Genomic DNA, 24,633 nt, shown 5'->3' with positions numbered 1-24,633 from the left:
TGAAAAACAAAACTTAAGAAATTGAGTTCCGTTCAGTTGTGCAATTGGGGCAATTGGGTCACTTCACCCAGGTGCACCTGTATCATTAAATATCTGCATTATATCGAGTGCTCCAGTTGTTTCTTTGGGTTTAGTCCTCGTGAAGTGACCCAATTGCACCTTCCTATATTATGTTGTATTATCCTAGATATTGTAATCAATTAAGCAGATTAAAAAAAACAAAAACAAAAATTTGTCATTCGTCAAGTCACAACATTTTAATAAAAGTCAAACACATACAAGGTCTATACAACAAAGGTCCAAAAGATATGCCACAGAAAAGTTTCAATCTTTGTAGAAAACATCTGAACAGAGAAACACAACACTGTGAAATGTGACAGAGATGAGGAAACAAATAAAATCACTCACATTTGAACTTCCCTCAGTCTTTTTTACAGTTTATGCCGACACCATTTTGACCTTGTGTCGGAGCCCAGAGCTAAGTTCATTTTGCCCACTTGTGTAAGGTTCATATCTGTGACTATCAGTCTGTCGAGAAATATATTAATCCCAACATAAAAAAAATGAAAAATGCCATTTGAAAGCTCATTGCAGTTACACAAGTCTCTCAGTTTGCTTTACATAATTGACGACATGGTACCTCACATGCACACACTGATCAGTACAATAAAGAACATCCACATTGGATTTAAATAAATATGTAAAATATCAGTTTTACTGGAAAAGTACTCTGAACTCTGACAATAATCACATTCTCCAAAATATTTTACTGCATTTTCTCTCTTTGTATTTTGATGCTAATTCCTCTCTGTTTGCTTCATACCAGTGGCTACATGGCTACATGTAAACAGTTTTATCAAACTACTGCAGAGTACTTCCAAATCCATTCATCAAAAAAACATGTGTTTTTGATCTCGTCATCCTTCTCTGGTGAGCAGTTGGTTCCAGGTGAACCAGTGTAATAATCACTTTTAAACATTTTATCACACATTTCCTGAACATGTAAAAAATAAGCAGGATACATGTAAGAAGCTCATGATAATAACTCCTTCTGTTCTCCACCTTCACACATAGTCTCTCCTGGTGTAGGAGCTCTGAGCCACTGACCTCGGCGCAGCGGAGTACGCCACGCGACTCTGCGGCGGCATGCTGTACCGCAAGGGTTTCTCTTCCCGTGGAGGGCAACTGCAGCAGAGAATGGACCCTCCAATCAGCAGCAGGCCTGCAGCGGTCCAGCCCAGATACAGCGCCGCCCCGATCTCCATCTTCTGTCCTGCAGGAACCAGCGGACTGTAGAACTCGATCACGATGGTGTGGGCCGACCAGGAGACGGGCACGATCTGCGCCAGGGCCGCTGTGATGAACGCCGCCCCAGAAGCAGCCATCACCTTGGCTTTGACGCCCTCGTCCTCGATGCAGTTGGTGCACTTGGCTCCCACCATGGAGATGAGGAGGGCCACCACGCCCAAGATGATGGCGACGATGGTCAGGGCCCTGGCGGCCTGCAGGTCCTGGGGCAGGGCCAGCATGGAGTCGTAGACCTTACACTGCATCTGGCCCGTGCTCTGGAAGACGCAGCTCATCCACAGGCCCTCCCAGTAGACCTGAGCCGTCACGATGTTGGCGCCAATGAAGGCAGACACCCGCCACATTGGCAGAGCGCAGCTGACAATACACAGCACCCAGCCGAGCACTGACAGGGTGACACCGACCACTTCAAGTCCAAAAGAAACCATTGTTCACCCAGACAGGCGTCTCCTCTGTCAATCAAAAGCTCCTTTCTTTGTCCTCTCTCTGCTCTCCGTCTGAATGTTCTCCTCCTCGCAGTGTTCCTCAAGCTCTTTCCCAACTTGTGCCCTTCAAGCTCCCGGTAGTCGACCCTTCTTTCCACCAGCCACGATTCCTCCTCGAGGTAAGCACCTGCTCCTGAATCCAGTCGAGTGTTGTTTGGTCTCAGTCCTCAGCACAAACTCTCTGCTGCATGTACGTGCTCGCTCAGAAGTTGTTTCCCGTGTTCCACTGCTCTTAAGTAGGCAATGACCCTTATCGTTTTTATTACTAACTGGTCAAGCCCCCCCCTAAGACATTACATCACTGGCCCAAAAAAGCCAATCAGGTGAGTCCGTGAGCGCTGGCCTCGTTTACCACCGGGGTGTGTTGTTGTTTGATTGTGAGCTGCTTCGAATGAGGAGTATTTTTATGGTTTAACCTTTTGCCCATGGTAGCTCTGGGTGTGTCAGCTTTATTGCTGTCAGTAGGTAATGAGTGGCCAGGGCACAGCTCGTAATGTGGTTGATAGGAGACCACATGAGACTGTAACGGATATGCAAACATGTATTCCATTAGATGTGTGTGTGTGTCCAGAGAATAGGAGAATGGGAGTGTGCATGCTTCTGTGTTTGCACAGAGAGGCAGTGTATGTGACAGAAGAAGGGATTCAATTTTAGCAGGACATTCTGTTTTCATAGATTTTTGCAGATGTGCTTCATTATGACGTGTCACGTTTTTATTGTCTCAAAATGACTTGTCACAGTTTTTATTGCAGGACCATGTACCATTCCCACTGGGTCACACAGTCTATAGGCAGTCATATAGTAAAATTTGAGTTAATGTCAAACTAGAAATGCTTAACCCTTGTGTTGTCCTGGGGTCATTTTTGATCAAATGTTTGTTGTTTCATCAAATGGTCTGAAAATAATGGGGGTTGTTCAATACTATGATCTTCACAAAAAAAAAAAATTGAAGTAATTTAATTGAATTATGGGTGTTTTATTGAACTTAGTAACGTTATTTGTCCTCATGGGGTTAAAAATGACCCCAGAAAACAAATGGGTTCAATGGGGCAAATTCTGTCACACCATACTGCTGAACATACAGATGAACCCTCTCAACCCCCTCCGTTCCCTCCCCACATGCACATGCACATGCACATGCGCACGCACACGCAGGCATGTGCACTGACACAGACAAACGTAACACAGGTGGGCACATGCAGGCAGGTGTTCAGACACGCACACACACACACACACACACACACACACACACACACACACACACACACACGAGTGCGCACACGCAGGCATGTGCACACAGACAAACACACACATAGACACATACAGGCAGGTGTACAGACACACACACACACCCTTTGATGTATGGGGTCAAGTGATTATCAAGACAACAAAAAACATAAACAAAAAACAATCAGGTCTTTTCTCACAGATTTTGGGGCATTTTACATTTTACTCTGAGAGACAGGCAGCAAAATGAGGAGGCAGAAGCAGTATACAGCAAAGGAGGCTCATGAACTAATTTTCAATGAAGGTGTGGAGACAAATGACCAGGAGGAAAATGCTGAGGAAGAGGAGGAAGAATCAGCTGATGAGGAGGATTCAGGGTCAGAAGAGGAGGAAAATAATGATGAGGTGATAGATCTAACATACAGACCACATGCTAATTCCTCTTAAGAAGCCCCCACAACATCAACCACTGCAGAAATGGAACAAGTCGAAGAAAATGATGAACAAGATGATGAAGCTGAAATGAAAGAAGAGTCAGAAGTCGAGGAAAATTACGAACAAGATGATGAGGTAGGATCTGAAGCTGAAATGGAAGAAGTGTCAGAGGACAAGAGGAAGTGTTTTCACACTACATTTACCATGAGCCTCCGCACGCACATTGAAATTCTTGGACCGGCGCAAGACGGACCTCTTGCCAAGAATGTTTTCATTCATCAAGAATAAAAGTTGGAGGTTCAAAGACGATCAGATACCATCGAAGTTCTGACCATAAACGGCAATTTGGCGCCGTTGATCTCATGATCCGCCGGGTAGTGTGTGAAAGTAGGAAATGCTGGTCGGCTCGCCCAGCATTTCCACCACTAATAATAATAACAAAATAATGATAAAGACAAAATGATATATTTCTCGAAAATGGACCCATTAACAAGTGGGTAACGTAGATTTATCCACATTAATATGGGACATTTTTATAACCAAATACAAAATCCTTGTTGTCCCTTTAAACCAACACTAAGGAACTTTTCAACCTTCATAAAATATTTTCATAACTTTTGTGATGATACATCGACTTACAACAAGTTGAATGGCACCTCTGTCATGGCCTGAGGGGGTCTGTATCTCTTTCTCTGGCACTAAGCAGCTTTGAGGAGCATGGTAGGAACCCTGCTCTCACTTAAGTTTCACTTTCACTTTTGCGAGTCACAACAAGGAGGGAACAGGCAAAATGGCACTTTAGCAATGGATTATGTTTGTGTTTTCACTTTGAAATGATCCACTGGAAACAGAAACTTAGTTTTGATGTCTTCTGTTAATTTTAATGCAGGATATTTACAGGGCTTCACGCTAGTGTTCATGGGAAATGAGTCTTTCTTCAGGCAAAACACTACCGCTTTGGTCCACAGGCACCGCCAAACTCAACCAAAACTGAAAGTTCTTTAGTACTGCTTTAAAAAAAATGAAAGGGTAAAAAAAAATCCTGATGGAAGTTTGACATATACCAGTGTCTTATAATCCATCAACTTATTTGCCTTTGATCTTTACTATATTTGAAATTAGTCAGAATTTTGGTTTTGTAAAACTCCAAAAATAGGTATAATTTCAACTGCGGGACAGCATGTAACAACTTTACTACTTTGGCCTAAAAACTGAAGCAAACTATCTCTTTGTTTTCATGTCTTGGAGCATTTATGACACAAAATGAAGCACAAAGTTTTCAGCAACAAACATATGAAGCACATATATAACACAGAACAGTGTCCAAGACCATCAAGACTAACTTGAATTACATCTGTCAGTTATACATGCATGCTATGGTTTTATCATATTTCTCTTAAAGTGTAACTGTCCAGGGCCAGGTCACCCAATCAGCTATGAAACCTATGTTGTCATTTGCAAACAGACCTTAAAACACTGGATCACACACCAATGAAATTGCAATCCATTGCAACATTCAGTTCCATTTCATAAATTTTTCTTATGTCTCCATTACGGAACGTTACGAGACAGAGTTGTTTTCGAGGTAAATTCATGTAAAACCACTGATGCACGTTCCCGTCGGGGCCTGTTTTTCATCATCAATCCCATTAGCCTCCGTAGCGTAGCTCTGAGCAGCTCACGGCTCTGCTCCGCCGTTCTAAAAATAGCTTGCACCGACAAATAAAGGTAATGAACCTACTCCTAAAACTATAGGGATTATGGCAATCGGCCAATTTGCCAAAATGTCGAACTATCCCTTTAAGTGTGTGAGTGGTCTATTATTATCTGCTCTTATGTGACTGCTTGTTCACCACTGCTTCCACTGCTCGTGGAATTAAGCAAACGTCACTCAATGTTGGAGACTTTACAGCCATTTACTACACACACACATACAGATCTTGGTGTTTAATAATCTGTCAAGGCCCCGATTCAGACAGAACTTGATGGTAGGATCTGTTGTTGAAATTATGTTTAACATAATCAGGCTTCTCTCTTTAAATACCTTTCCAGGAGGTTGTGTCAACAGGAATATTAAATGTAAAACTGGTAATCAACAAACAAGAAATAAGACTAATTGAGGAGGAATGATCGGAGACAGACACAGGTCCTGAACGGTCTTGGCCTGAATGACTCTTAGAAATGAGACCATGTCAGTGCTCTAGTTTTTGTTCACACCAGGTCTGAGTGACTTTATCAGTATTGACCCATATACTGTGCTGTATGAAACCTACCAGTTTGCCCAAGCGATCGTTGCAATACTTTTTTTTTTTTTTTGCAATACTTGCTGCCATTAGCGCAATCTGACACACTTTTATCTTGTATACGTGTACCCATTATCACACTTAAATATTATAGTCAAACAGGCCTGCTAAAAGAATGGCTGAACCTGTAACCGCGATAAGATAAAGCCTGATTAAAGGCAATTCATTCTGATTATCTTCTGTTTAGGAAGGAAACAAACTACACCAACTGCTCAAATCATGTCCGACTGTAAACTCTATTAGACTCTTTGTTTCCGTATTTAAACAGGAGATATTTGATGGATATTTGATTTGATTCTAGGTGCTGCTTGACTGCACTTATAGGCTACAATGAGTTCTTCAGCAACTGCATGAATGACATGTGGTCATTTGGAGTCATATTCCTGCACATCAGAGTATTAGGAATTCAGTTATCACTTATAACAGTGACAGTGATCCTTAAAATTGGTCAATATTTGATTAGATTGCCTATGTAATATGTGAATATGAATAAAAATGAAAAGCTTGACAATATATCTACATATCCAACTTTATAATTGTACATAATGGAACTTAAATTCTAACCACGTGGGCAGATATTCACTGTTCATTAGCACATTTTTTATTATTTAGAAACACTGCAAAATCCCCACAGATACGCCTCCACTGATTTGCGCAGTCAGGGAGTTTCACTCAGCCTCTCTGTCTATGACAAATGAGTTTCGGTAAGCAGCCACATCACCCATTTCCTTATTATTTACTTGTGTGAGCTCTTCCTCCTCTCCAGCGGCAGGGAGAAAACACACACACACGATCCTTCATCAAACCCAGCTCAGTGTGTGGAGACTTAAATGTGTAGGCAATGTCAGAGGGCAGACTGTCTGAACAACAGGTTTATCTAATTGGGCAACTGCCAATGGCGATTCAGATAGATTGCATGTTTCAACTCTTGCCAAAATGATGATCGTATAGTAGTAACCTGAACACTGGGGGTAAGACGCTTATAAAATATCACTATAGACTGAAAGCACTGATACTGTGTTCCTTAAGGTGCTGTAAAAATTAAAGTACAAGTAAAGGCACATGTAGCGATGCAGTCCGCTGGTTTGATTCCTGATCTTCATGTTTTCTGGATGTCAGGAGTGACTTTAGTGTGTGAGCTTCACAGTGACTCATTTAAACATGTGATTTATGTGTGCAGCTCCACCTCCACTAACTACTGTATGACAATAAAGCACCACTTTACTTTACTATATTTACTCCTCAATCATAATGATGCAGCAATATAATGATGTAACACTGACACAGGAGGGCTATAACTTTGAAAAAAATCTAAAACATTTTCTTGCAAATACTTACATATCTAAGTATAATTTTACTTTAACTTAAGATGGTATGGTGTATCACAATGTTTGCAGCATATAATATTTTTTTTTTTTTACCACTGGACTTTGCCAACAAATTATAACAACAATTTAGTCAAACTCAATAATGGTGTAGGCTAATTATCCTCACATGAAGTAATTAATTAATTAATTTAACATGAAACTTGACCACAGTTGTTTTCTCAAACTGCACAACATGATTTGATTTTTTAAGTCAATAAAAGTATTTGGCGCGTGAAAAGATCACACTGTGGTCACACCACTGGAAACGTGCAAAACAGCCATAGAAACCTGAACACATCCTCTTTAATCTTCAGAGTGAAAGTGTGATGTCATAAAAACTGTTTCCCTGAGCAGACCTGGCAAATGTGTTACACCCTAAATTTAAATAATGCAAAAAAAAAAAAAAAAAAAAATTCACATTATACCATATAGCTAGTGTTTTTAAAGGCAGCTTTGAAGCATGAGATTCACATTCATGTGTCTGTGTTCTTCAAACGTCTCCTTTTGACAATCATCAGCCTTTCGTCTCAAACTGCCCATTTCAAAGACAGACAGGGACTTCCACTGGCTGCCCATATTGGGTCACTGGTCAGTGGTGATACTGCTCTATAAAAGGACTCTCTGTTACTAAATAATGAGTCTTCTGAAAGAGCCAGAGGCCTTGGATTTAACGGCTGCTTAGAGATTTATGGACACATGAAGAAGTGCGTGCAGTTAAAAGCTCTTTGATGCCACACTTTCACAACAGCCTCGACATTCTTCTGTCTCTTTGTGTATAGAATTTTTTTGCTTGATACATTTGCTAAATGCACGAGCATGTAAATCAAATGTAATAAAAAAACTAATAAGTGTGTGAAACTAAACTGAAAGCGTTTATATGTTTACTTTTAAATTTAGATTCTGCTTTATCAGGTCTCTTTCTCCTGTGGGTTGTAAATGATTCTCACAGTCACTTCTGGGAAACTCAGGGCAGGTTATGACACAAAGTAGAGAAGCTGCTGCCTCCCATTGGACAGAGCAGGGAAGGGCAGTGAGGAGACAAATCCATCTGATGTCAGTTTTACAATGTTTACAAGTTTCAAAATCCAGACCTGTCAAATATGTTGTATATCATATCACTTGCACTTAGACTGACCCCTGTTTGTTCCCTCCGTCCCAGCTCCACCTTCACCAATTTCCAGTACAAGCTCCTTTCTGAGATCATATCTGAACCCCCCCCCCATTTGTTCACACTTACAATCAGCCTTCACACAGACTGAACATAACAGAGGTCTTCTTCACATGACCTCATTCATTCCACATTCATTTTGTAATATCTCTCCATATAAGTGCTCTCTTTTTTTGTAATTCAGAGTATGTTGAAATAAGAGAATGGGTGAGGGAGTTCACATTTCACTCCATGTGCAGCATTTCATGAATTATCTAACTTCAGTCTAACTTCATGAAATCACATTGGTGGGTCCACCTGAGTTATATCAGAGCGTGCGTCACAAGGCTCACACACTGTGCGTCTCATTAAAAACACCTCACCTTAGTGACTCCATGTGTAAAAATGCGGTATTTCACCCTCTGCTTATGTAGATGGGAGTTCTGATATTGTCATACAGTATACGGTATGTTGGTGGCATGTAGCCGTAGAGGTGGAAATTGTTGGTGAATGAGGGGAAATTAACTGAGAATTACTGTAATGAGTTCAAATATATTTTCTTGCTGTTATTTCCCACAGTGCCAACCTCTGGACACAGTTGGTTAGTTCAGCTTCAGTAAAGCTGTTTGCATTTATCATGTGGTTTAGAGTGAAACTTAAGATCAGTGAGTGTTAAACTCATGAAAGCGCACACGGTGTGAGTGCAGTGGGCCCGTAGCTCAAAGGTCTCAATGTTTTGAATTAAACTGGAGATTAATTTTTAACTTGCTCCTTGGTGTTGTTTCTCCACCAGCAGAAATGATTTCAATTTCCAGGGACACTGTTAAGCACAGTGATTATTATAATAGACAACTTTTTTTGGTTTGTTTTTCAGGGATGTAGGAATACAGTCGCATAACACAGAACAGTGTCCAAGACCATCAAGACTAAGTTGATTTGAAGTTAATTGGCCCATTGCCATAATCCCTATAGTCATAGCAGTAGGTTTGTTACCTTTAATTGTTGGTGCAAGCTATTTTTAGAACGGCGGAGCAGAGCCGCTAGCTGCTCAGAGCTACGCTACGGAGGCTAATGGGATTTCTTGGTTTCCCTCATCAAACTCATCAAATACACAATCCAACAACTCCAAAACGCTCTCGAGGACAAGTTGTAGATAGTAAGATAATAACGGAACGTTATGAGACAGAGTTGTTTTCAAGGAGAATGCAGAGACTGCTTGCCAAAAAACTGCCCTCGACAGGAACGTGCATTTTCCATGAATTTACCTCGAAAACAACTCCGTCTCGTAACCTTCCGTTATTATCACATAGCGTGGTGAATGTGCAGGTCACAACTTGTTCACCAGAGCGTTTTAGAGTTGTTGGATTGTGTATTTGATGAGTTTGATGAGGGAAACCAAGAAATCCCATCAGCCTCTGTAGCGTAGCTCTGAGCAGCTCGCAGCTCTGCTCCGCTGTTCTAAAAACAGCTTGCACCCACAAATAAAGGTAACAAACCTACTCCTAAAACTAGGGATTATGGCAATGGGCCAATTTGCCAAAATGTTGAACTATCCCTTTAAGTTTGACAGCTGTCATCTCCTGCCTAAAAATGTATGGGTATTACCCTGAAACCAGATTAACCAGAGGACAAATATAAAAAGTTTGGGTACTTATGATGAGGAAATGTTTCTATCATGGCCACAAAGTTAATGCAGAATTAATTTTTAATCTATTAACTAGGCATTTAGAAAACTTAAGATTTGCATAAACCTTACCAAACACGTACTGTAGTGGGGGACAGGTGTGGTGGTGGTGATGTCACTGTCTTGTGCTTTGTGAGACAAACATCCGCTCCTGCTGCCTGTCCCGCAGCAAAACCGAAACACACATTGTACACATCTCCCTCAGAATGTATTTGTCACACATGGCTGATGGCATCTTCACAGCACTGGTATCTACTTTGACTCTCGTGGCATGCCATCCATAGCGTCTGAAGGTGTGACACAACGTCACTGGGCACAAGACCATATATGGTCAGTGTGAAGTTTTTGTCATTTAAAACAGAGTGAGTCACCTCTCACTTGGGACATGACTCCGCCCACCTGCTGCTTCAGGTGAAACTGGAGGCGGAGGAGGGGAGCTGAGGGGGGGGAGATGTTAAATAAAGTGCTGTTACCATCCCCCTTCTCTTTAACAAGATGCTTCCTTTGTGTAGAAATTGTGTTTAATCATGCGGTGCTGCATGCAAACCTGATGTTGTTGACCTGTTGTTGAATTTAGTGGAGTAGGATCAGTGAGAGATGGTAAACAGGTTGTGGGTTTGTGGAGGTTAGGGGTGGAGGGACTGATGACGGTTAGATATTTTCCCACCTGGCCCCTCCCCCTCCTCCTCCTCCTCCTCCTCCTCCACCTCCTCCTCCTCCTCCTCCTCCTCTACCATATGTACCTGCTCCACTCTGAGTCCTCCCCCATTCAGCAACAGTCACCTGACCAACAGAATCACAAAAGGAGACAAACAAGCCACAGGCTAACATCACTGGAAGAGGAACGGCAGCAAACAAGAGACAGCTTTCAAGTCACAACTGCAGCAGAGGAAGAAGTTTCATCTGAAGGAACAGACAAAGGAGACAAATCCACTGTCCACCATGGTGTCTACTGGGTTTCAGATGCTGGGCACTGCTCTGGGCATCGTTGGCTGGATCGGTGCCATCGTCGTGTGCGCCCTTCCCATGTGGAAGGTGAGTGCGTTTATTGGCAGCAACATTGTCACCTCACAGACGATCTGGGAAGGGATTTGGATGAGCTGCGTGGTCCAGAGCACAGGCCAGATGCAGTGTAAGGTCTACGACTCCATGCTGGCCCTCACCGGCGACCTGCAGGCCGCCAGGGCCCTGACCATCGTCGCCATCGTGGTGGGGGTCATGGCTATCCTGCTCGCTGTAGCCGGCGGTCGATGCACCAATTGTGTGGAGGATCCATCGTCCAAGGCCAAGGTGGGCGTCGCATCCGGCGTGATGTTCATTATAGCTGGAGTGCTCTGCCTCATCCCCGTCTGCTGGACGGCCCACACCATCATCCGCAACTTCTACAGCCCGCTGCTGATCAGCGCTCAGAAGAGAGAACTGGGCGCTGCGCTCTACATTGGGTGGGGGGCAGCTGCTTTGATGCTCATCGGAGGGGGGATGCTCTGCTTCAACTGCCCCAAAAAGGATGAAGGGCCCTACACTGCAAGGTACAAGGCTGCCAGGTCCGACGCCTCTGCACCAACATCTGGGAAAGACTATGTGTGAAACTAGAGACTGGTACATGACTTCCACAAAATACAGATTTTTTTTTTGGGACAAATGCACCGGTGCTCCTGGGCAACTGAGTGTTGATAATTCAGGACGCTACCTGATCAAAAAGTTTCTTCTCATGAGTGTTTGAAAGGAAGAACCACACCCAAAGAGGAAATCCAATCTAATATGTTAGCGCAGTTACTTTTACGTCTATGTTTGTTAATAACTGTCACTCTTTCATCAGTATACCTATTCTATATCATCTTATTTTGTCATGTTTAAGTGGGCTGTTTTTATGAACTATGTGTATGAGATTCATGACGGGCTGGTTATGCTGTAAATAAATCATTTGTTTACAAAACTGAGATCACTTTTGCTCCTTATTTCCATACCTACAATGGTAAAATGAACATTTTATTCAACGTGCTTTATCAAACGTCTCTGTGTTCACTGTTTTTGATATTAATTATATACGGTTTTACACATAAAGAGATGCACAAATGTCCATTCACCACTGGCACTGCTTTAACAACAAGGGTTGTCACTGTCACAGCATTTGAGATGATCTATTGTCTGACTTTCTTGTAGATCTGGTTTAGGTGTGGCAGACAAAAGAGGGACGTTGGCTGCTCTTTGTTCAGACCGAGCCCACAGGCACAGGTATTTGTGCTTTTACACGGACTCTCAGGACACATTTTTCATTCCTGCAAATACTGCAATGCTAGGAAAAACTTACATCTGGTTGCTCACCTATGTTTTTACTCTGTAGTTTGCCCCAACACCGTGTTTTTTTACTTCTTAAAATGAAGATCTGATCGTCATCTTAACAAGTAAACATTTCCTTTAAAGCATCTGGCATGCACCCTAATTTAAGTCTCTTACACAACATACACACTCACTCACAGGCAAGTTGATCAATTTTAATTGTAACCCTAACTCAAGGGTTAATTGTCAGTCTTAAGATAAAGACTGGATGAAGGAACTTTTGTGTGTTTCAGAAAAAAAAAACCCTCTTCCTGATCAGTTTCAGCTGAATGCACTGACCCACACTAGTTTTTGTTTGTTCAAGGCTTAACCTGTGTGAGTGGGTTTGTGTGTGAGTATGTGCGTGTGTGTGTGTGTGTGTGTGTGTGTGTGTGTGTGTGTGTTGTGTGAGAGGTCTGGAGCCATTGTTTTCAGTCTGGAAGCCTTGCTTGAGGAAACAAAGCTTGTATGGACGGGAACAATGAAGAGAGGGAGAAAACAAGGGTTGCAGATATCAGGTCTCAGCCATCCCCCTTTTTGTGTCACATCCTCCAAACTCCACCCTGAAAGCCTTAAAACCACAACGGGAAGCAGTTATCATCCCAGAGTGTGTACCGCAGGGCACCAGAACGCTGCAACACTTCCTCCAGCAGCTGCGAGACTGACTTCTTGCAGCAGTGGCACAACCATGGCTTCTCAGGGTCTCCAGATCATAGGCGTAGTGCTGGCCTTCATCGGCTGGCTGGGCACCATCATCACCTGCGCCACGCCCATGTGGAGAGTGACGGCTTTCGTTGGCGCCAACATCGTCACCGCGCAGGTGATCTGGGAAGGCTTGTGGATGAACTGCGTGGTCCAGAGCACGGGCCAGATGCAGTGCAAGGTCTACGACTCCATGCTGGCCCTGCCCCGTGACCTGCAGGCCGCCAGGGCCATGGTGATCATCGCGGTGATCTGCGGGGTGTTTGGCGTCCTCATGGCCGTGGTCGGAGGAAAGTGCACGAACTGCCTGGAGGATGGAGCGGCCAAAGCCAAAGCCTGCATCGCATCCGGCGTGATCTTCATAATCGCCGGCCTTCTGATCCTCATCCCGGTGTCGTGGTCAGCCAACGCAGTGATCAAGGACTTTTACAACCCCTTGTTGATCTCGGCTCAGAGGAGGGAGCTCGGGGCTTCGCTCTATATCGGCTGGGGCTCTGCTGCGCTGCTGCTGCTGGGTGGGGGCCTGCTCTGCAACAACTGCCCCCCAAAAGACGAGAGACCCTACACCCCTGCAAAGTTCACCAATGCAAGAGCCTCCACTAACACTAACTATGTGTGAGCGTTTCGCCTGCCGCGGCTGCAGAAGGTGCCCCAGTATATTTTCAGTCAATTTCTAACAATTGATGAGAAATGATATTGCTAATGTTGAAAACAGTGAATGAACAGAAAGCTAAATAACATTTCACTGTGTGACTGGTTGATAGGAACATCCTCTGAATCAGAATCAGAATTATTATTACTTTTAGAAATCATTGTAATATTGTAAGATCACCATAACACAACACATTCCAGGTCATGTATTGACAAAAAGCCTTGATGACTGACTGGTTGTGTGGTGGCAGGTTGTCCCTGTCAAAATGTACACTGTCATATGTTTTTTAGTTTTTGTTTTCACAAATACACATTTCATTTTTATATTGCTCAGGTTTCTGCCCAGAGAAGTTTCAAAGGACTAATAATCCAGAATAATAATAGGAAAAAAGCCATAATGTAAAATGTGCATTTTAAATCAATTTGTGATTTTTTTATTTTTTATTTTGTTGTGATTTGTGATCATTGCTGGTCTTTAAATGGTCTTTGAAATGCCATGAATAAAGAGCCTTTGTTCACACGACGCCTTTTCTTTCTCACACTCACTCTGCACCTGCACCGAGCTGCACTGGACTCCTCATGGTAAAGCTTTCAGGAATTCAGGGGAGTGAGACTCCTGGGAATTTAATGTATCTCGCTGAGATGTTTTCCATGCTGTAATCGACTGCCCTTGTATTAGGACGATAATCTACAGTTCTGTCTTCAGTAAAACGGACGCCTCTGCCTGAGACAACAGTGCACTGTGTATGCTGGGATTCATGTTGCTAAGAAACTGCTCTTTATCTGCGAAGAATGGATATTTACACTTTGCCCAATAAGAGCGCACATCTGCCAACTCTTGTCAGGATGATATATCCAAAACCTCTTTAATGGCTTTCTTTTTGTTTACAGACATTTTCAACTGAAACCAGTCTGGGAAGAAAAACAATACCCTGCTGTAATTTGTCCACCATTGTCCCTTTTACAGTTGATCCCTCATAGCTGAGAATAGGCCAGTCACACCTTTATCTTTGGTAAAAACAGCATTTACTTGTGGTTAAAAGTACATTTACAGAAAATGTACAATATCAAATATAAAAGAATTACGCAGAATGGCTATTTCATCTGTGTGAGGTGCATTATTTGTTGAAGATAATAATAATAATAATAATAATTTTCATTATTTGTTATATTCCACTAGATGAGGCAGAATAATAATAAAAAAACATTTGACAAAAAGAAAAATGTTTATTATTATAGCAATAAAATTGTTTGAAGATTGAAAAATGAAGTTTACGCAGTGAATAGGCTACATGAATCTTTCTGAAGTGCCCATGTTGCAAAAACACAATAAAAAACACCAGGAGAGTCTGAATTAATATTGAAATTATAACATGACAAAAAGGACTGAGTTAAAAAAAAGAATTCAACTCCAGTCCTAACACAGTGATGCATTAGTCTAATATGGCACAGACATCATAATCTCACGTATACCTCAGAAACTACAGGCAACAGTGTGTTAGTTAGAATAAAAAAAATAAAAAATTAGTCAAACTGCAAATCACATCTGGATAAGCAGCAGGTTTGTACTACATGTAAAGCCAGTCACTCAGAGGGATCCTCCAGCTCAGACAAATTCCTTCCCAGGTGTTGTGGACTTGGGTGGGGAGTACTTGGGTCCATTGTAGCGGTCTCCTCCTGACGGGCACTGACAGCAGAGCAGAGCGCCGCCGATCAGCAGCAGCCCTGACGCTCCCCAGCCCACGTACAAACACGCACCCAGCTCTCTTCTCTGGGCATCAGGAACCAAGGGGTTGTAGAAATCCTTAATGATGGTATTAGCGGGCAGGGAGACGGTCACCAGGCACAGAGCCCCGCTCAGGATGAAGAAAACACCTGCTGAGATGGCCACTCTGGCTTTCGCTGCTTTGTCTCCAATGCAGGTGGTGCACTTGCCCCCGACCACGGACAGCAGCAGGCCAAACAGAGAGAACAAGATGGCGATGACCACCATGGCCCGGGCCGCCTGGAGGTCTGGAGGCAGGGCCAGCAGGGAGTCGTACACCTTGCACTGCATCTGGCCCGTGCTCTGCACCACACAGGTCATCCACAGTCCCTCCCAGATGGTCTGAGCCACCACGATGTTGTTCCCAATGAAAGCAGACACCTTCCACAGGGGCAGCATACAGATGAGTATGTTTCCTATCCATCCGAGCACCGCCAGCCCGACGCCCAGAATCTGCAGGCCTAAAGACGCCATCGCTGTCCGCTGGTGTGTCTGCTTTTTATCGCTGTATCTCAGCTCCTCACTGACCTGCCTTCTAAAAGCTCTCGCACCACGGGGAAATTTTATAGGACCCACCGATGCCCCTGAGCAGCCTCCTCCTCTGGGTGGGCTTTTGGCTCCAGTGCTTAGATAGAGACATCCATCATGCTGCCTTTTGAGTTCAGAGGTGTTTCTGTCCTACAAAGAGGCCCTCTGGTGCCCCTGCAGAGCTCAGAGAACGAGAGAAAAAAGAGCTTGAACACTGTGGCTCAAAGAAAAGCTTATGTATCAGAAAGTTGTGAAAAGTTGAACATGAACTTTATGGAGCAGGGAGATATACAGAAAAACATTCACTTCAAAGTGCTTTGCAAACAACAGTGGATTAACAAAATCCTCTCTGATGGAAAAACAATGATTTCCAGTCAGAACCTTTCCCAGCTGCCAGTGGATGTGAGGGGAAGATTGTGGAGCAGCTTAATCTGTAAAAGTAGAACATGAGAAAATGTTGATTTTGTTGAAAAGAAAGTGATTGAGTGATGTTACAAGAGTAATCACAATAACCAGTGAAATAAAAGCTGGGACAGGCTGAGTGTAAAGGACACTTCTCCATGTGCAGCTCAAACACTGAGCAGCTGAAAGAGCTGAAATAATAATTTTAAAAAAAACTGCTTAGATACACTTACATACAATAATACAACCGCTGGCAAAAAAATATGGAATCACCACTCTCTCATTTAGTTGTTTAATTTAGTAGAAAAAGGGCAAATCACAGACATGCCACAAAACAATTTTTATTCAAAATGCCAACCTTCTGGCTTTAAGAAACAATAAAAAAAAAATTAAAAAAAACAAGAAAGAAAATTGTTGTAGACAGTTTTTTTTTCTTTTTTTTTTTAGATCAAAAAGTTGAAAAAAAAAAAGGAATCACTCAATTCTGGGGAAAATATTATGTAATCACACTGGTAGCATCAAGATAGAAAACATAAAACAATGTGTTTTTTGGAAATAGAAAATTCACAATAAAACAAATGAGGAACAAATGGGTGCAAACTGGAATCAACCGAACTGTAAGAAACCGCATAAAGGAAATGGGATTTACAGAAAAGACAAACGAAGGCCATCATTAACACCTAAATAGAAAAGAAAAAAGACAAGGTGGTCTATGAAAAGCAATCATGGACTGTGGATGACAGGATGAAAGTGATGAATTCTTTGAAGGAAAGTTTTCATGGTTTTACTCTATGGCAAGATTCATTTATCATCTTGAAAAATGATATCATCGCCAAACATCCTTTCAATTGATGGAAATCAGAAAAGTGTCCAAAAACTGTATATGTAATGTAAACTTGTACATTTATTGAAGATGTAATGTCTGCCATGTCCCCTGTGCCTTTACCTGACATGCAGCCCCATATCATCAATGACTGTGGAAATTTTCATGTTTTCTCCAGGCAGTCATCTTCACGAATCTCACTGAAATGGCACCAAACAAAAGTTCCAGCATCATCACTTTGCCCAATGCAGATTCGCGATTCATCACTGAATATCACTTTCATCCAGTCATCCACATAGTCCATGATTGCTTTTCATTAGCCCACCATGTATTTTTGTGTTTAGGTGTTAATGAAGGCCTTCATTTGTCTTTCTGTATGTAAATCCCATTTCCTTTATGCGGTTTCTTACAGTTCAGCCACAGACGTTGACTCCAGTTTGCACCCATTTGTTCCTCATTTGTTTTCTTGTGAATTTTCTGTTTTCAAAACATTGCTTTAAGTTTTCTATCTTTGATGCTGCCAGTGTGATTCCATAATATTTTCCTCTACTTGATCTAAAAAATAAAATTGTGACTGTCTACAACAATATTTCTTCAATTGTTTCTTAAATTAGAATTAGAAATACTTTATTTAATCCCCGAGGGGAAATTTAAAAATGTCACAGAGCAGCAGCAAGACAATACAGACAACAACACAGATCACAACACACTGAGTAAAAATACATGTAAGACATAAAAACACATAGTGTATTAAAACACAGAATAAAAAGAAATAAATATATGAATAAGAGATGCGTGTAGAAAAGCCAGAAGGTTGGCATTTTTCAATAAAAAATTGTTTTGTGGCATGTCCGTGATTTGCCCTTTACAACTAAATGAACCCCCTCCAATAGTGGTGATTCCATATTGCCAGCGGTTATACATACATACATACATACATACATACATACATACATACATACATACATACATACATACATACATACATACATACATACATACATACATACATACATACATACATACATACATACATACATACATACATACATACATACATACATACATACATACATACATACATACATACATACATACATACATACATACATACATACATACATACATACATACATACATACATACATACATACATACATACATACATACATACATACATACATACATACATACATACATAGCCTACATACATACATACATACATACATACATACATACATACATACATACATACATACATACATACATACATACATACATACATACATACATACATACATACATACATACATACATACATACATACATACATACATACATACATACATACATACATACATACATACATACATACATACATACATACATACATACATACATACATACATACATACATACATACATACATACATACATACATACATACATACATACATACATACATACATACATACATACATACATACATACATACATACATACATACATACATACATACATACATACATACATACATACATACATACATACATACATACATACATACATACATACATACATACATACATACATACATACATACATTCATACATACATACATACATACATACATACATACATACATACATACATACATACATACATACATACATACATACATACATACATACATACATACATACATACATACATACATACATACATACATACATACATACATACATACATACATACATACATACATACATACATACATACATACATACATACATACATACATACATACATACATACATACATACATACATACATACATACATACATACATACATACATACATACATACATACATACATACATACATACATACATACATACATACATACATACATACATACATACATACATACATACATACATGTACAGTTGAACTTAACTTAAAGTTACAGATACGTATGTCTCAACTGATTTACTGGCTGGCTGACTTAATGGATTATTTCCAAGCCTTTCACATGGGTGTCTGCATTGGCCGATAAAAACCAAACATTTTCTGATTTGAAAGGTAAACTGCATGAACTGCAAACTGTCTGGGTTGTATTTCAAAATGATCCTTGCATTGGTTGTTAGCATTTGTGTTATTCTCATTTACATATAGGTTTTACCCACTCAACACTGTATAGGACTGATGGGGGCTTGTGAAAAGATGTGTAAATATTTATTACCATATATTATTTGTTAGTGTTTAAGGGATCATTGCAAGAAAAAAAGTGTTTATGGATAAATGATTGATGATTTGTAATCCCTAATATCCTTATCTTTAGAGGTAATCAATTTAGTGGTAAGATTAGGAAAAACAAGATCAGGTAAGATAAGATCCTCTCTTCCTAAGTCAGGGCTCAGTGCTCATCCTTTTAGATGTGAATGGGTGATACAGTCACACACTGCTCTCAGATTAGTGTGACTAGCACAGAAAACACATCCTCTCACAGTTTTTTCTCAATTGCTAAGACACATTTCTTGAAACCTTCCATCCTTTTCTCTAAACTGCAATGTTCAAACTACATCATTAGCCACAAGCGTGATCAATTTTGAGTTGCTGTGTTGATCGAGTTTCACTTTTGCTACCTGTGTATACTATTATGCAACACAAGTGCATGACAGTGCAAAATGTGTTTTAGTGGGTGAGAATAGGTTTGCAAGTTGTGTCTAACTAGGTGAAAAGTGCCAAAAGGGTGACCAATTCAATATATGGATTCAGGGCACTGAGCAGTTGGTTCAGACAACAGTTGTTTAGTGTTTGAGCAATTGAGAAAAACTGTAAAGCATTCAGCAACATGTCTTTCAGTCAGAAAAACATTGTGTTACCTGATTGGTCAAGTTGGACAGTTTCACTGGAAAAACTGAACTCGATGTTATGCATCATAACCTTACAAATCTAATTGAAGTGGGACATGCCAAAGGAGCTCATTTGTTACTTTTACAACTATATACACATAAAACTGGTTCATCTGTCCTGAGTGTTTGCCTCACATAGAAAAACTGAGGACAAAGGAGCTCAGCTGTGTTCACTGACTCATCAGCACAGGTGGAGTCAGTCAGCCTGATTAGTGGTGAGTGGGCGGCCGTCCACCGTCTCTTCAGTTTCTTCAGATGTAAAACAGGAGTGTATCAGTAAATGTGGTTTCATGATGCAGAATGCTGCACCACAGGCTGTGGCAATAAATGTGAAACTTCATGTCTTTATCTTCCCTGGTCCAGATAAAAGATAGAGAAATCAATGTAATATTTATAAAAAAATAAAAAATAAAACAATCCCCCCCCTCAAATAAAACAAAAAAATGTTTAATTTAATTTGTTGACTTAAAAACAGAAGAAAAAATTGTGGTGATTTAAATAGAAAAGAAAACATGAATATACTTTTTTTTTATTGGAGATTTTTCAAATGGAATAAAGTACCATTTGTTCAGAGGCAAAATTTATGAAAGCATTACATAAGAGTAAATATCATATCAACATATATAAAACATTTAACGAATGGGCAGTAATAGGTTCTCCACAAATCATCTTCTTCCAATATGGGAGCCACTTAACGACCACAGGTGGTTTCAATTTGAATAATCTGGAACAGCCAATCAGGAGAAACCACAGCTGCCATGTGGGTATAAGAGCTGCAGGTGAGAGTCCAGAGTCAGAAATCACTGTTTCAGAGCACTGAGTGACAAACATGGCATCTGCAGGTCTTCAGATCCTCGGCACCTTCCTGGCAACCATCGGCTTCCTGGGAGACATCATCATCTGCGCCCTGCCGATGTGGAAGGTGACTGCTTTCATTGGGAACAACATTGTGACTGCGCAGGTCTTCTGGGAGGGCCTGTGGATGAATTGCGTGAAGCAGAGCACCGGCCAGATGCAGTGCAAGGTCTACGACTCCATGCTGGCCCTGCCCCGAGACCTCCAGGCGGCCCGGGCCCTCGTCGTGATCTCCATCCTGGTCGCCCTCATGGGAATCCTGCTCGCCGTCGCAGGGGGGAAGTGCACCAACTGCATCGACGACGAGGCGGCCAAGAGCAAGGTAGCCATTGTCGCAGGGGTGTTCTTCATCGTCGGCGGCATCCTGTGCCTGATCCCCGTGTCTTGGTCGGCTAACGAGGTCATCAGGAGCTTCTACAACCCCATCGTGATAGACGCGCAGAGGCGGGAGCTGGGAGCGTCGCTGTTCATCGGCTGGGGGTCGGCAGGACTCATGCTCATCGGCGGCGCCCTTCTCTGCTGCCAGTGCCAGCAGCGTAAGGACAGCAGATACTCCGTCAAATACTCTGCCCCACGCTCGGCTGCTAGTGGAGGAGCCTACGTTTGAAATGCCAGTCGCTACTTCAGTGTCTGCACATGCAGGAAATTGGACTCTTATCATGTTTTTATATGTTAACCTTGTTTTAATGATCACTTTTAATAAATTTTACTTTCCTATACAATTGCTGTCCTTATCTGTGTTGGGTGCATGTTACCAAAGACACTCGTGGGCTTTCGAGGGCTGAATTTTAGCCTGGTTAGCATGTGTGCTTCAGTTTTGGCTTACCTTTTGGAAATTTAATTCATGGCACTAAATGATAACATCCAAGCAGTAACATGGCTTTGCTTATTTAGGATGCACTAAGCACCGCTATTGTGAGGCCAGGGTTGAGTAAATCTCTTACATGCACTGCTCGCACTTAATACAGACTTGGCAGGAAAAGCACAGGTGTCAGCCAATTCACTGTTTCAGGTAACTAGCATGAACAATACATTTGGCTGAAAGACTAGCTTATTCAATCATTTAACTTGCTGAACCGTGTTACTTATGCCACTGTCACTTGGCTTTAACCAATGCACCACACAACTGAAGTTATTTCAGCTTCAATTAATGTCCTACTAAAAGATCTGACAAGCAGCTTGTGAAAAAGTTGCAAAACTTGTAGTACACTGGCATCAAAGAGGGATGTAGTTTGGTAACACTACATAATGTCTCCTCAGCAATCCTGACCACAATCACGCATGCTGAGCTTTACAAAACAAGTATCACTTCCATTAAATTAAACCACTTCCACATTTATTTAGAGGAAAGAAAAAACTTAATCAGTTTTTTTTTTTTTTACAGCTTCACAGGTAGGTGGTCTCTTATCCTGGATGACATCACTGCTCGTGAGAGGACTGGCCTCGATCTTTCACGACCTGTTCCGATGTGTCAGATAACGCAAACACAAACCACTTCCTCTTTAATGCAGTCGAGTCAGCATTAAAGGAACAGATGTACATTTTGACACATGATCAAGATTAAACAACGTGATGCTGACTTAGCCTATACAACATAGCTACAGGAAATGCATTCCTGTCATATAGATTCCTTCTTCAGTATAAAACCAGTAACGTGTTCCTGAGCATTGATCAAACTGGTGTTTACAATACTTTTCCTTCCATGTAGGTTATAGGTGTTTGATCTTCCTTGTGTGTGTTTTTTTTTCTTCTGAGCTCTGTACAGGTAGTTTGCTTTTTTTTGTAAAAAAAAAAGAAAGAAAAGAAAACCTGTTAGAAATTTGAAGTTGTCATGATTTCATGTTTACTCATATCTTGCTTTTATATTTCTGAACATGGCTGATCAGGTCTTAAAGCCTTTACTTTGGGTCACAAAGCAGTTTTTCATTCAAGATCTCTTTTGTTTTTCTCATTCATAGCACGCAGGAATCAGGACGAGCAGGAAACCTGATCTGCAAACTAGCACAGTCCCCTCCCTATACTGCTCCTTCTCATACCTGCAGAGCCAAACAGCCAAACACGACCAGCAGCTTGACGGCCGACAGAAAGCTTGTGTTCAAAATGATTTTCAGCTCATTTTTTGGCGGTGTCTTTGACATTTAAAACAACTTTTGAACACAGGCTTTGGATCTTTTTTTTTGGGAACATGCGGACCCAGCTCGTTGGTGTGTGTCTGGCCATCGTGGGCTTTCTTGGCACCATCCTTATCTGCGGGCTGCCAATGTGGAAGGTGACAGCCTTTGTTGGGGCAAACATCATCACCTCTCAGGTCTTCTGGGAGGGTTTATGGATGAACTGTGTGATCCAGAGCACAGGCCACTCCCAGTGTAAGGCCTATGACTCTGTCCTGGCTTTACCTCAGGACCTGCAGGCCTCCAGAGCTCTGGTCTGTGCCTCCATTGCTGCCAGCGTGGTGGCCATCGGGCTCACCGTGGTCGGGGCCCGCTGCACCAGCTTCTTTGACTACGACAGGCTGACCAAAAACAACATCGGCGTGGGTGGAGGTGTGGCCTTCATAATCGCGGGGCTCCTGTGTCTAATTCCTGTCAGCTGGTCAGCTCACAGCATCATCACAGGTTTCTACAACCCACTGCCCAGCAGCGAGAGGAGGGGGGAGCTCGGAGCTTCCATATATGTGGGCTGGGCATCTGGGGCTCTGCTCGTCATTGGAGGAGGCGTGCTGTGTAGCACCTTCAAGTGCTGAGGCAGAGAAGAGAGAGAACGGAGCCCAACATGGCATCCCTTAATTACACTCTAGTTGAAAATGTCCTGTGTTCACTGTGATGGACTTTATTCATTTGATTGAAGCTCTTTTTTTTCAGTCTTAAATTGCACTGTACTGACATTTCACAACCAATCAGTTTAATATCCATGTAAAACTTTAAAATGTGAAGCACAGTCATGATGTAGACTGTAACCAGAATAACAACCAGTGTTGTTTGTGGTTTGTTTTTAAAGTGAAGAATGAAAAGAAAATGAAGTCTGGTTAAGCTAATAGTTGTATAATGTGATGACTTTGATATCGGTTTCTTAGTATATAAAAGAAAAATTATAAATGTTGCAAGAATAATTACTTTTTAACACTACAAAGGACTTTTATTATGATGTTTAATGTTGATTTTATACTTACAATATTGACATATGAAAGTTATTGTCAGAGCAGTGAATAAATTGTGTGAATACAGCTTTGTAAAATAAAGTAAATCTGTAAGAAAAAGTTATTTCTCTTTAAAGAACAAAAGTTAAATTGTACTAGTCAACTGTAAGGAGACAGCTGACTTTATATCCTTTGTATTCTAACTTGTCAATAAATTCACTGTCTATATTTGTATTTTTGAAGTCTTGCATTTTTGTCTCTTTCACTTCTAATATAAAAAATGTAAAATTTTCAGCCCCCACAGAAGAAGATGTGTCACAGCAGCCGTTTCACTTTGCTTAAAGGCCTGAAAAACTTGATTTAGGTTTGCTCTGGGGTATTTAAATATCCTCTGTTTATTGACGGACTACTCACTAACGCATCCCTTTGCACATCCCTGTTGATCTTTGTCATCTGACTGCTCAATAGAAAAACATTACACCTGTTGAGAGGCCACTTACTCAGGAGCTAGGCAAGAGAAATGCAGCTGTACTTTTCTCTCTGAGGACCTGCCAAGAATTATTACAACTTCACAGTGGAT

General features: G+C 41.4%; 6 protein-coding genes across 6 annotated transcripts; 4 read left to right on the top strand and 2 right to left on the bottom strand.

The window, feature by feature from the left end:
* Positions 1 to 480: 480 nt before the first annotated feature.
* Positions 481 to 2,044, bottom strand: LOC146974933 (claudin-4-like). Its single transcript, XM_085798647.1, has one exon. It carries the CDS (start codon positions 1,734 to 1,736, stop codon positions 1,065 to 1,067), a length of 672 nt encoding a protein of 223 aa, XP_085654773.1. The 5' UTR covers positions 1,737 to 2,044; the 3' UTR covers positions 481 to 1,064.
* LOC146974928 (claudin-4-like) lies at positions 1,696 to 23,936 on the top strand. Its single transcript, XM_085798656.1, has 2 exons — positions 1,696 to 1,912; positions 22,876 to 23,936. Exon 2 carries the CDS (start codon positions 23,103 to 23,105, stop codon positions 23,658 to 23,660), a length of 558 nt encoding a protein of 185 aa, XP_085654782.1. The 5' UTR covers positions 1,696 to 1,912; positions 22,876 to 23,102; the 3' UTR covers positions 23,661 to 23,936.
* Positions 10,714 to 11,882, top strand: LOC146974932 (claudin-4-like). The gene has a single exon (XM_085798650.1). It carries the CDS (start codon positions 10,899 to 10,901, stop codon positions 11,541 to 11,543), a length of 645 nt encoding a protein of 214 aa, XP_085654776.1. The 5' UTR covers positions 10,714 to 10,898; the 3' UTR covers positions 11,544 to 11,882.
* On the top strand, positions 12,921 to 13,611 carry LOC146974931 (claudin-4-like). Its single transcript, XM_085798654.1, has one exon. The coding sequence runs from the start codon at positions 12,964 to 12,966 to the stop codon at positions 13,594 to 13,596; it is 633 nt and encodes a 210-aa protein (XP_085654780.1). The 5' UTR covers positions 12,921 to 12,963; the 3' UTR covers positions 13,597 to 13,611.
* LOC146974930 (claudin-4-like) lies at positions 14,924 to 15,934 on the bottom strand. The gene has a single exon (XM_085798655.1). It carries the CDS (start codon positions 15,865 to 15,867, stop codon positions 15,235 to 15,237), a length of 633 nt encoding a protein of 210 aa, XP_085654781.1. The 5' UTR covers positions 15,868 to 15,934; the 3' UTR covers positions 14,924 to 15,234.
* Positions 20,845 to 21,526, top strand: LOC146974929 (claudin-like protein ZF-A89). The gene has a single exon (XM_085798651.1). The coding sequence runs from the start codon at positions 20,892 to 20,894 to the stop codon at positions 21,522 to 21,524; it is 633 nt and encodes a 210-aa protein (XP_085654777.1). The 5' UTR covers positions 20,845 to 20,891; the 3' UTR covers positions 21,525 to 21,526.
* Positions 23,937 to 24,633: the final 697 nt, after the last annotated feature.

Source organism: Trachurus japonicus, chromosome 14, assembly GCF_045865225.1.
Source record: "Trachurus japonicus isolate A0001 chromosome 14, Traja_1.0".
NCBI classification, from domain to species: Eukaryota; Metazoa; Chordata; class Actinopteri; order Carangiformes; family Carangidae; genus Trachurus; species Trachurus japonicus.
This window is presented reverse-complemented; position numbering and strand designations above follow the sequence as displayed.

Bases quoted from the DNA above. Each gene is read 5' to 3' on its own strand.
- LOC146974933 (XM_085798647.1), bottom strand. From the start codon at position 1,736: ATGGTTTCTTTTGGACTTGAAGTGGTCGGTGTCACCCTGTCAGTGCTC.
- LOC146974932 (XM_085798650.1), top strand. From the start codon at position 10,899: ATGGTGTCTACTGGGTTTCAGATGCTGGGCACTGCTCTGGGCATCGTT.
- LOC146974931 (XM_085798654.1), top strand. From the start codon at position 12,964: ATGGCTTCTCAGGGTCTCCAGATCATAGGCGTAGTGCTGGCCTTCATC.
- LOC146974930 (XM_085798655.1), bottom strand. From the start codon at position 15,867: ATGGCGTCTTTAGGCCTGCAGATTCTGGGCGTCGGGCTGGCGGTGCTC.
- LOC146974929 (XM_085798651.1), top strand. From the start codon at position 20,892: ATGGCATCTGCAGGTCTTCAGATCCTCGGCACCTTCCTGGCAACCATC.
- LOC146974928 (XM_085798656.1), top strand. From the start codon at position 23,103: ATGCGGACCCAGCTCGTTGGTGTGTGTCTGGCCATCGTGGGCTTTCTT.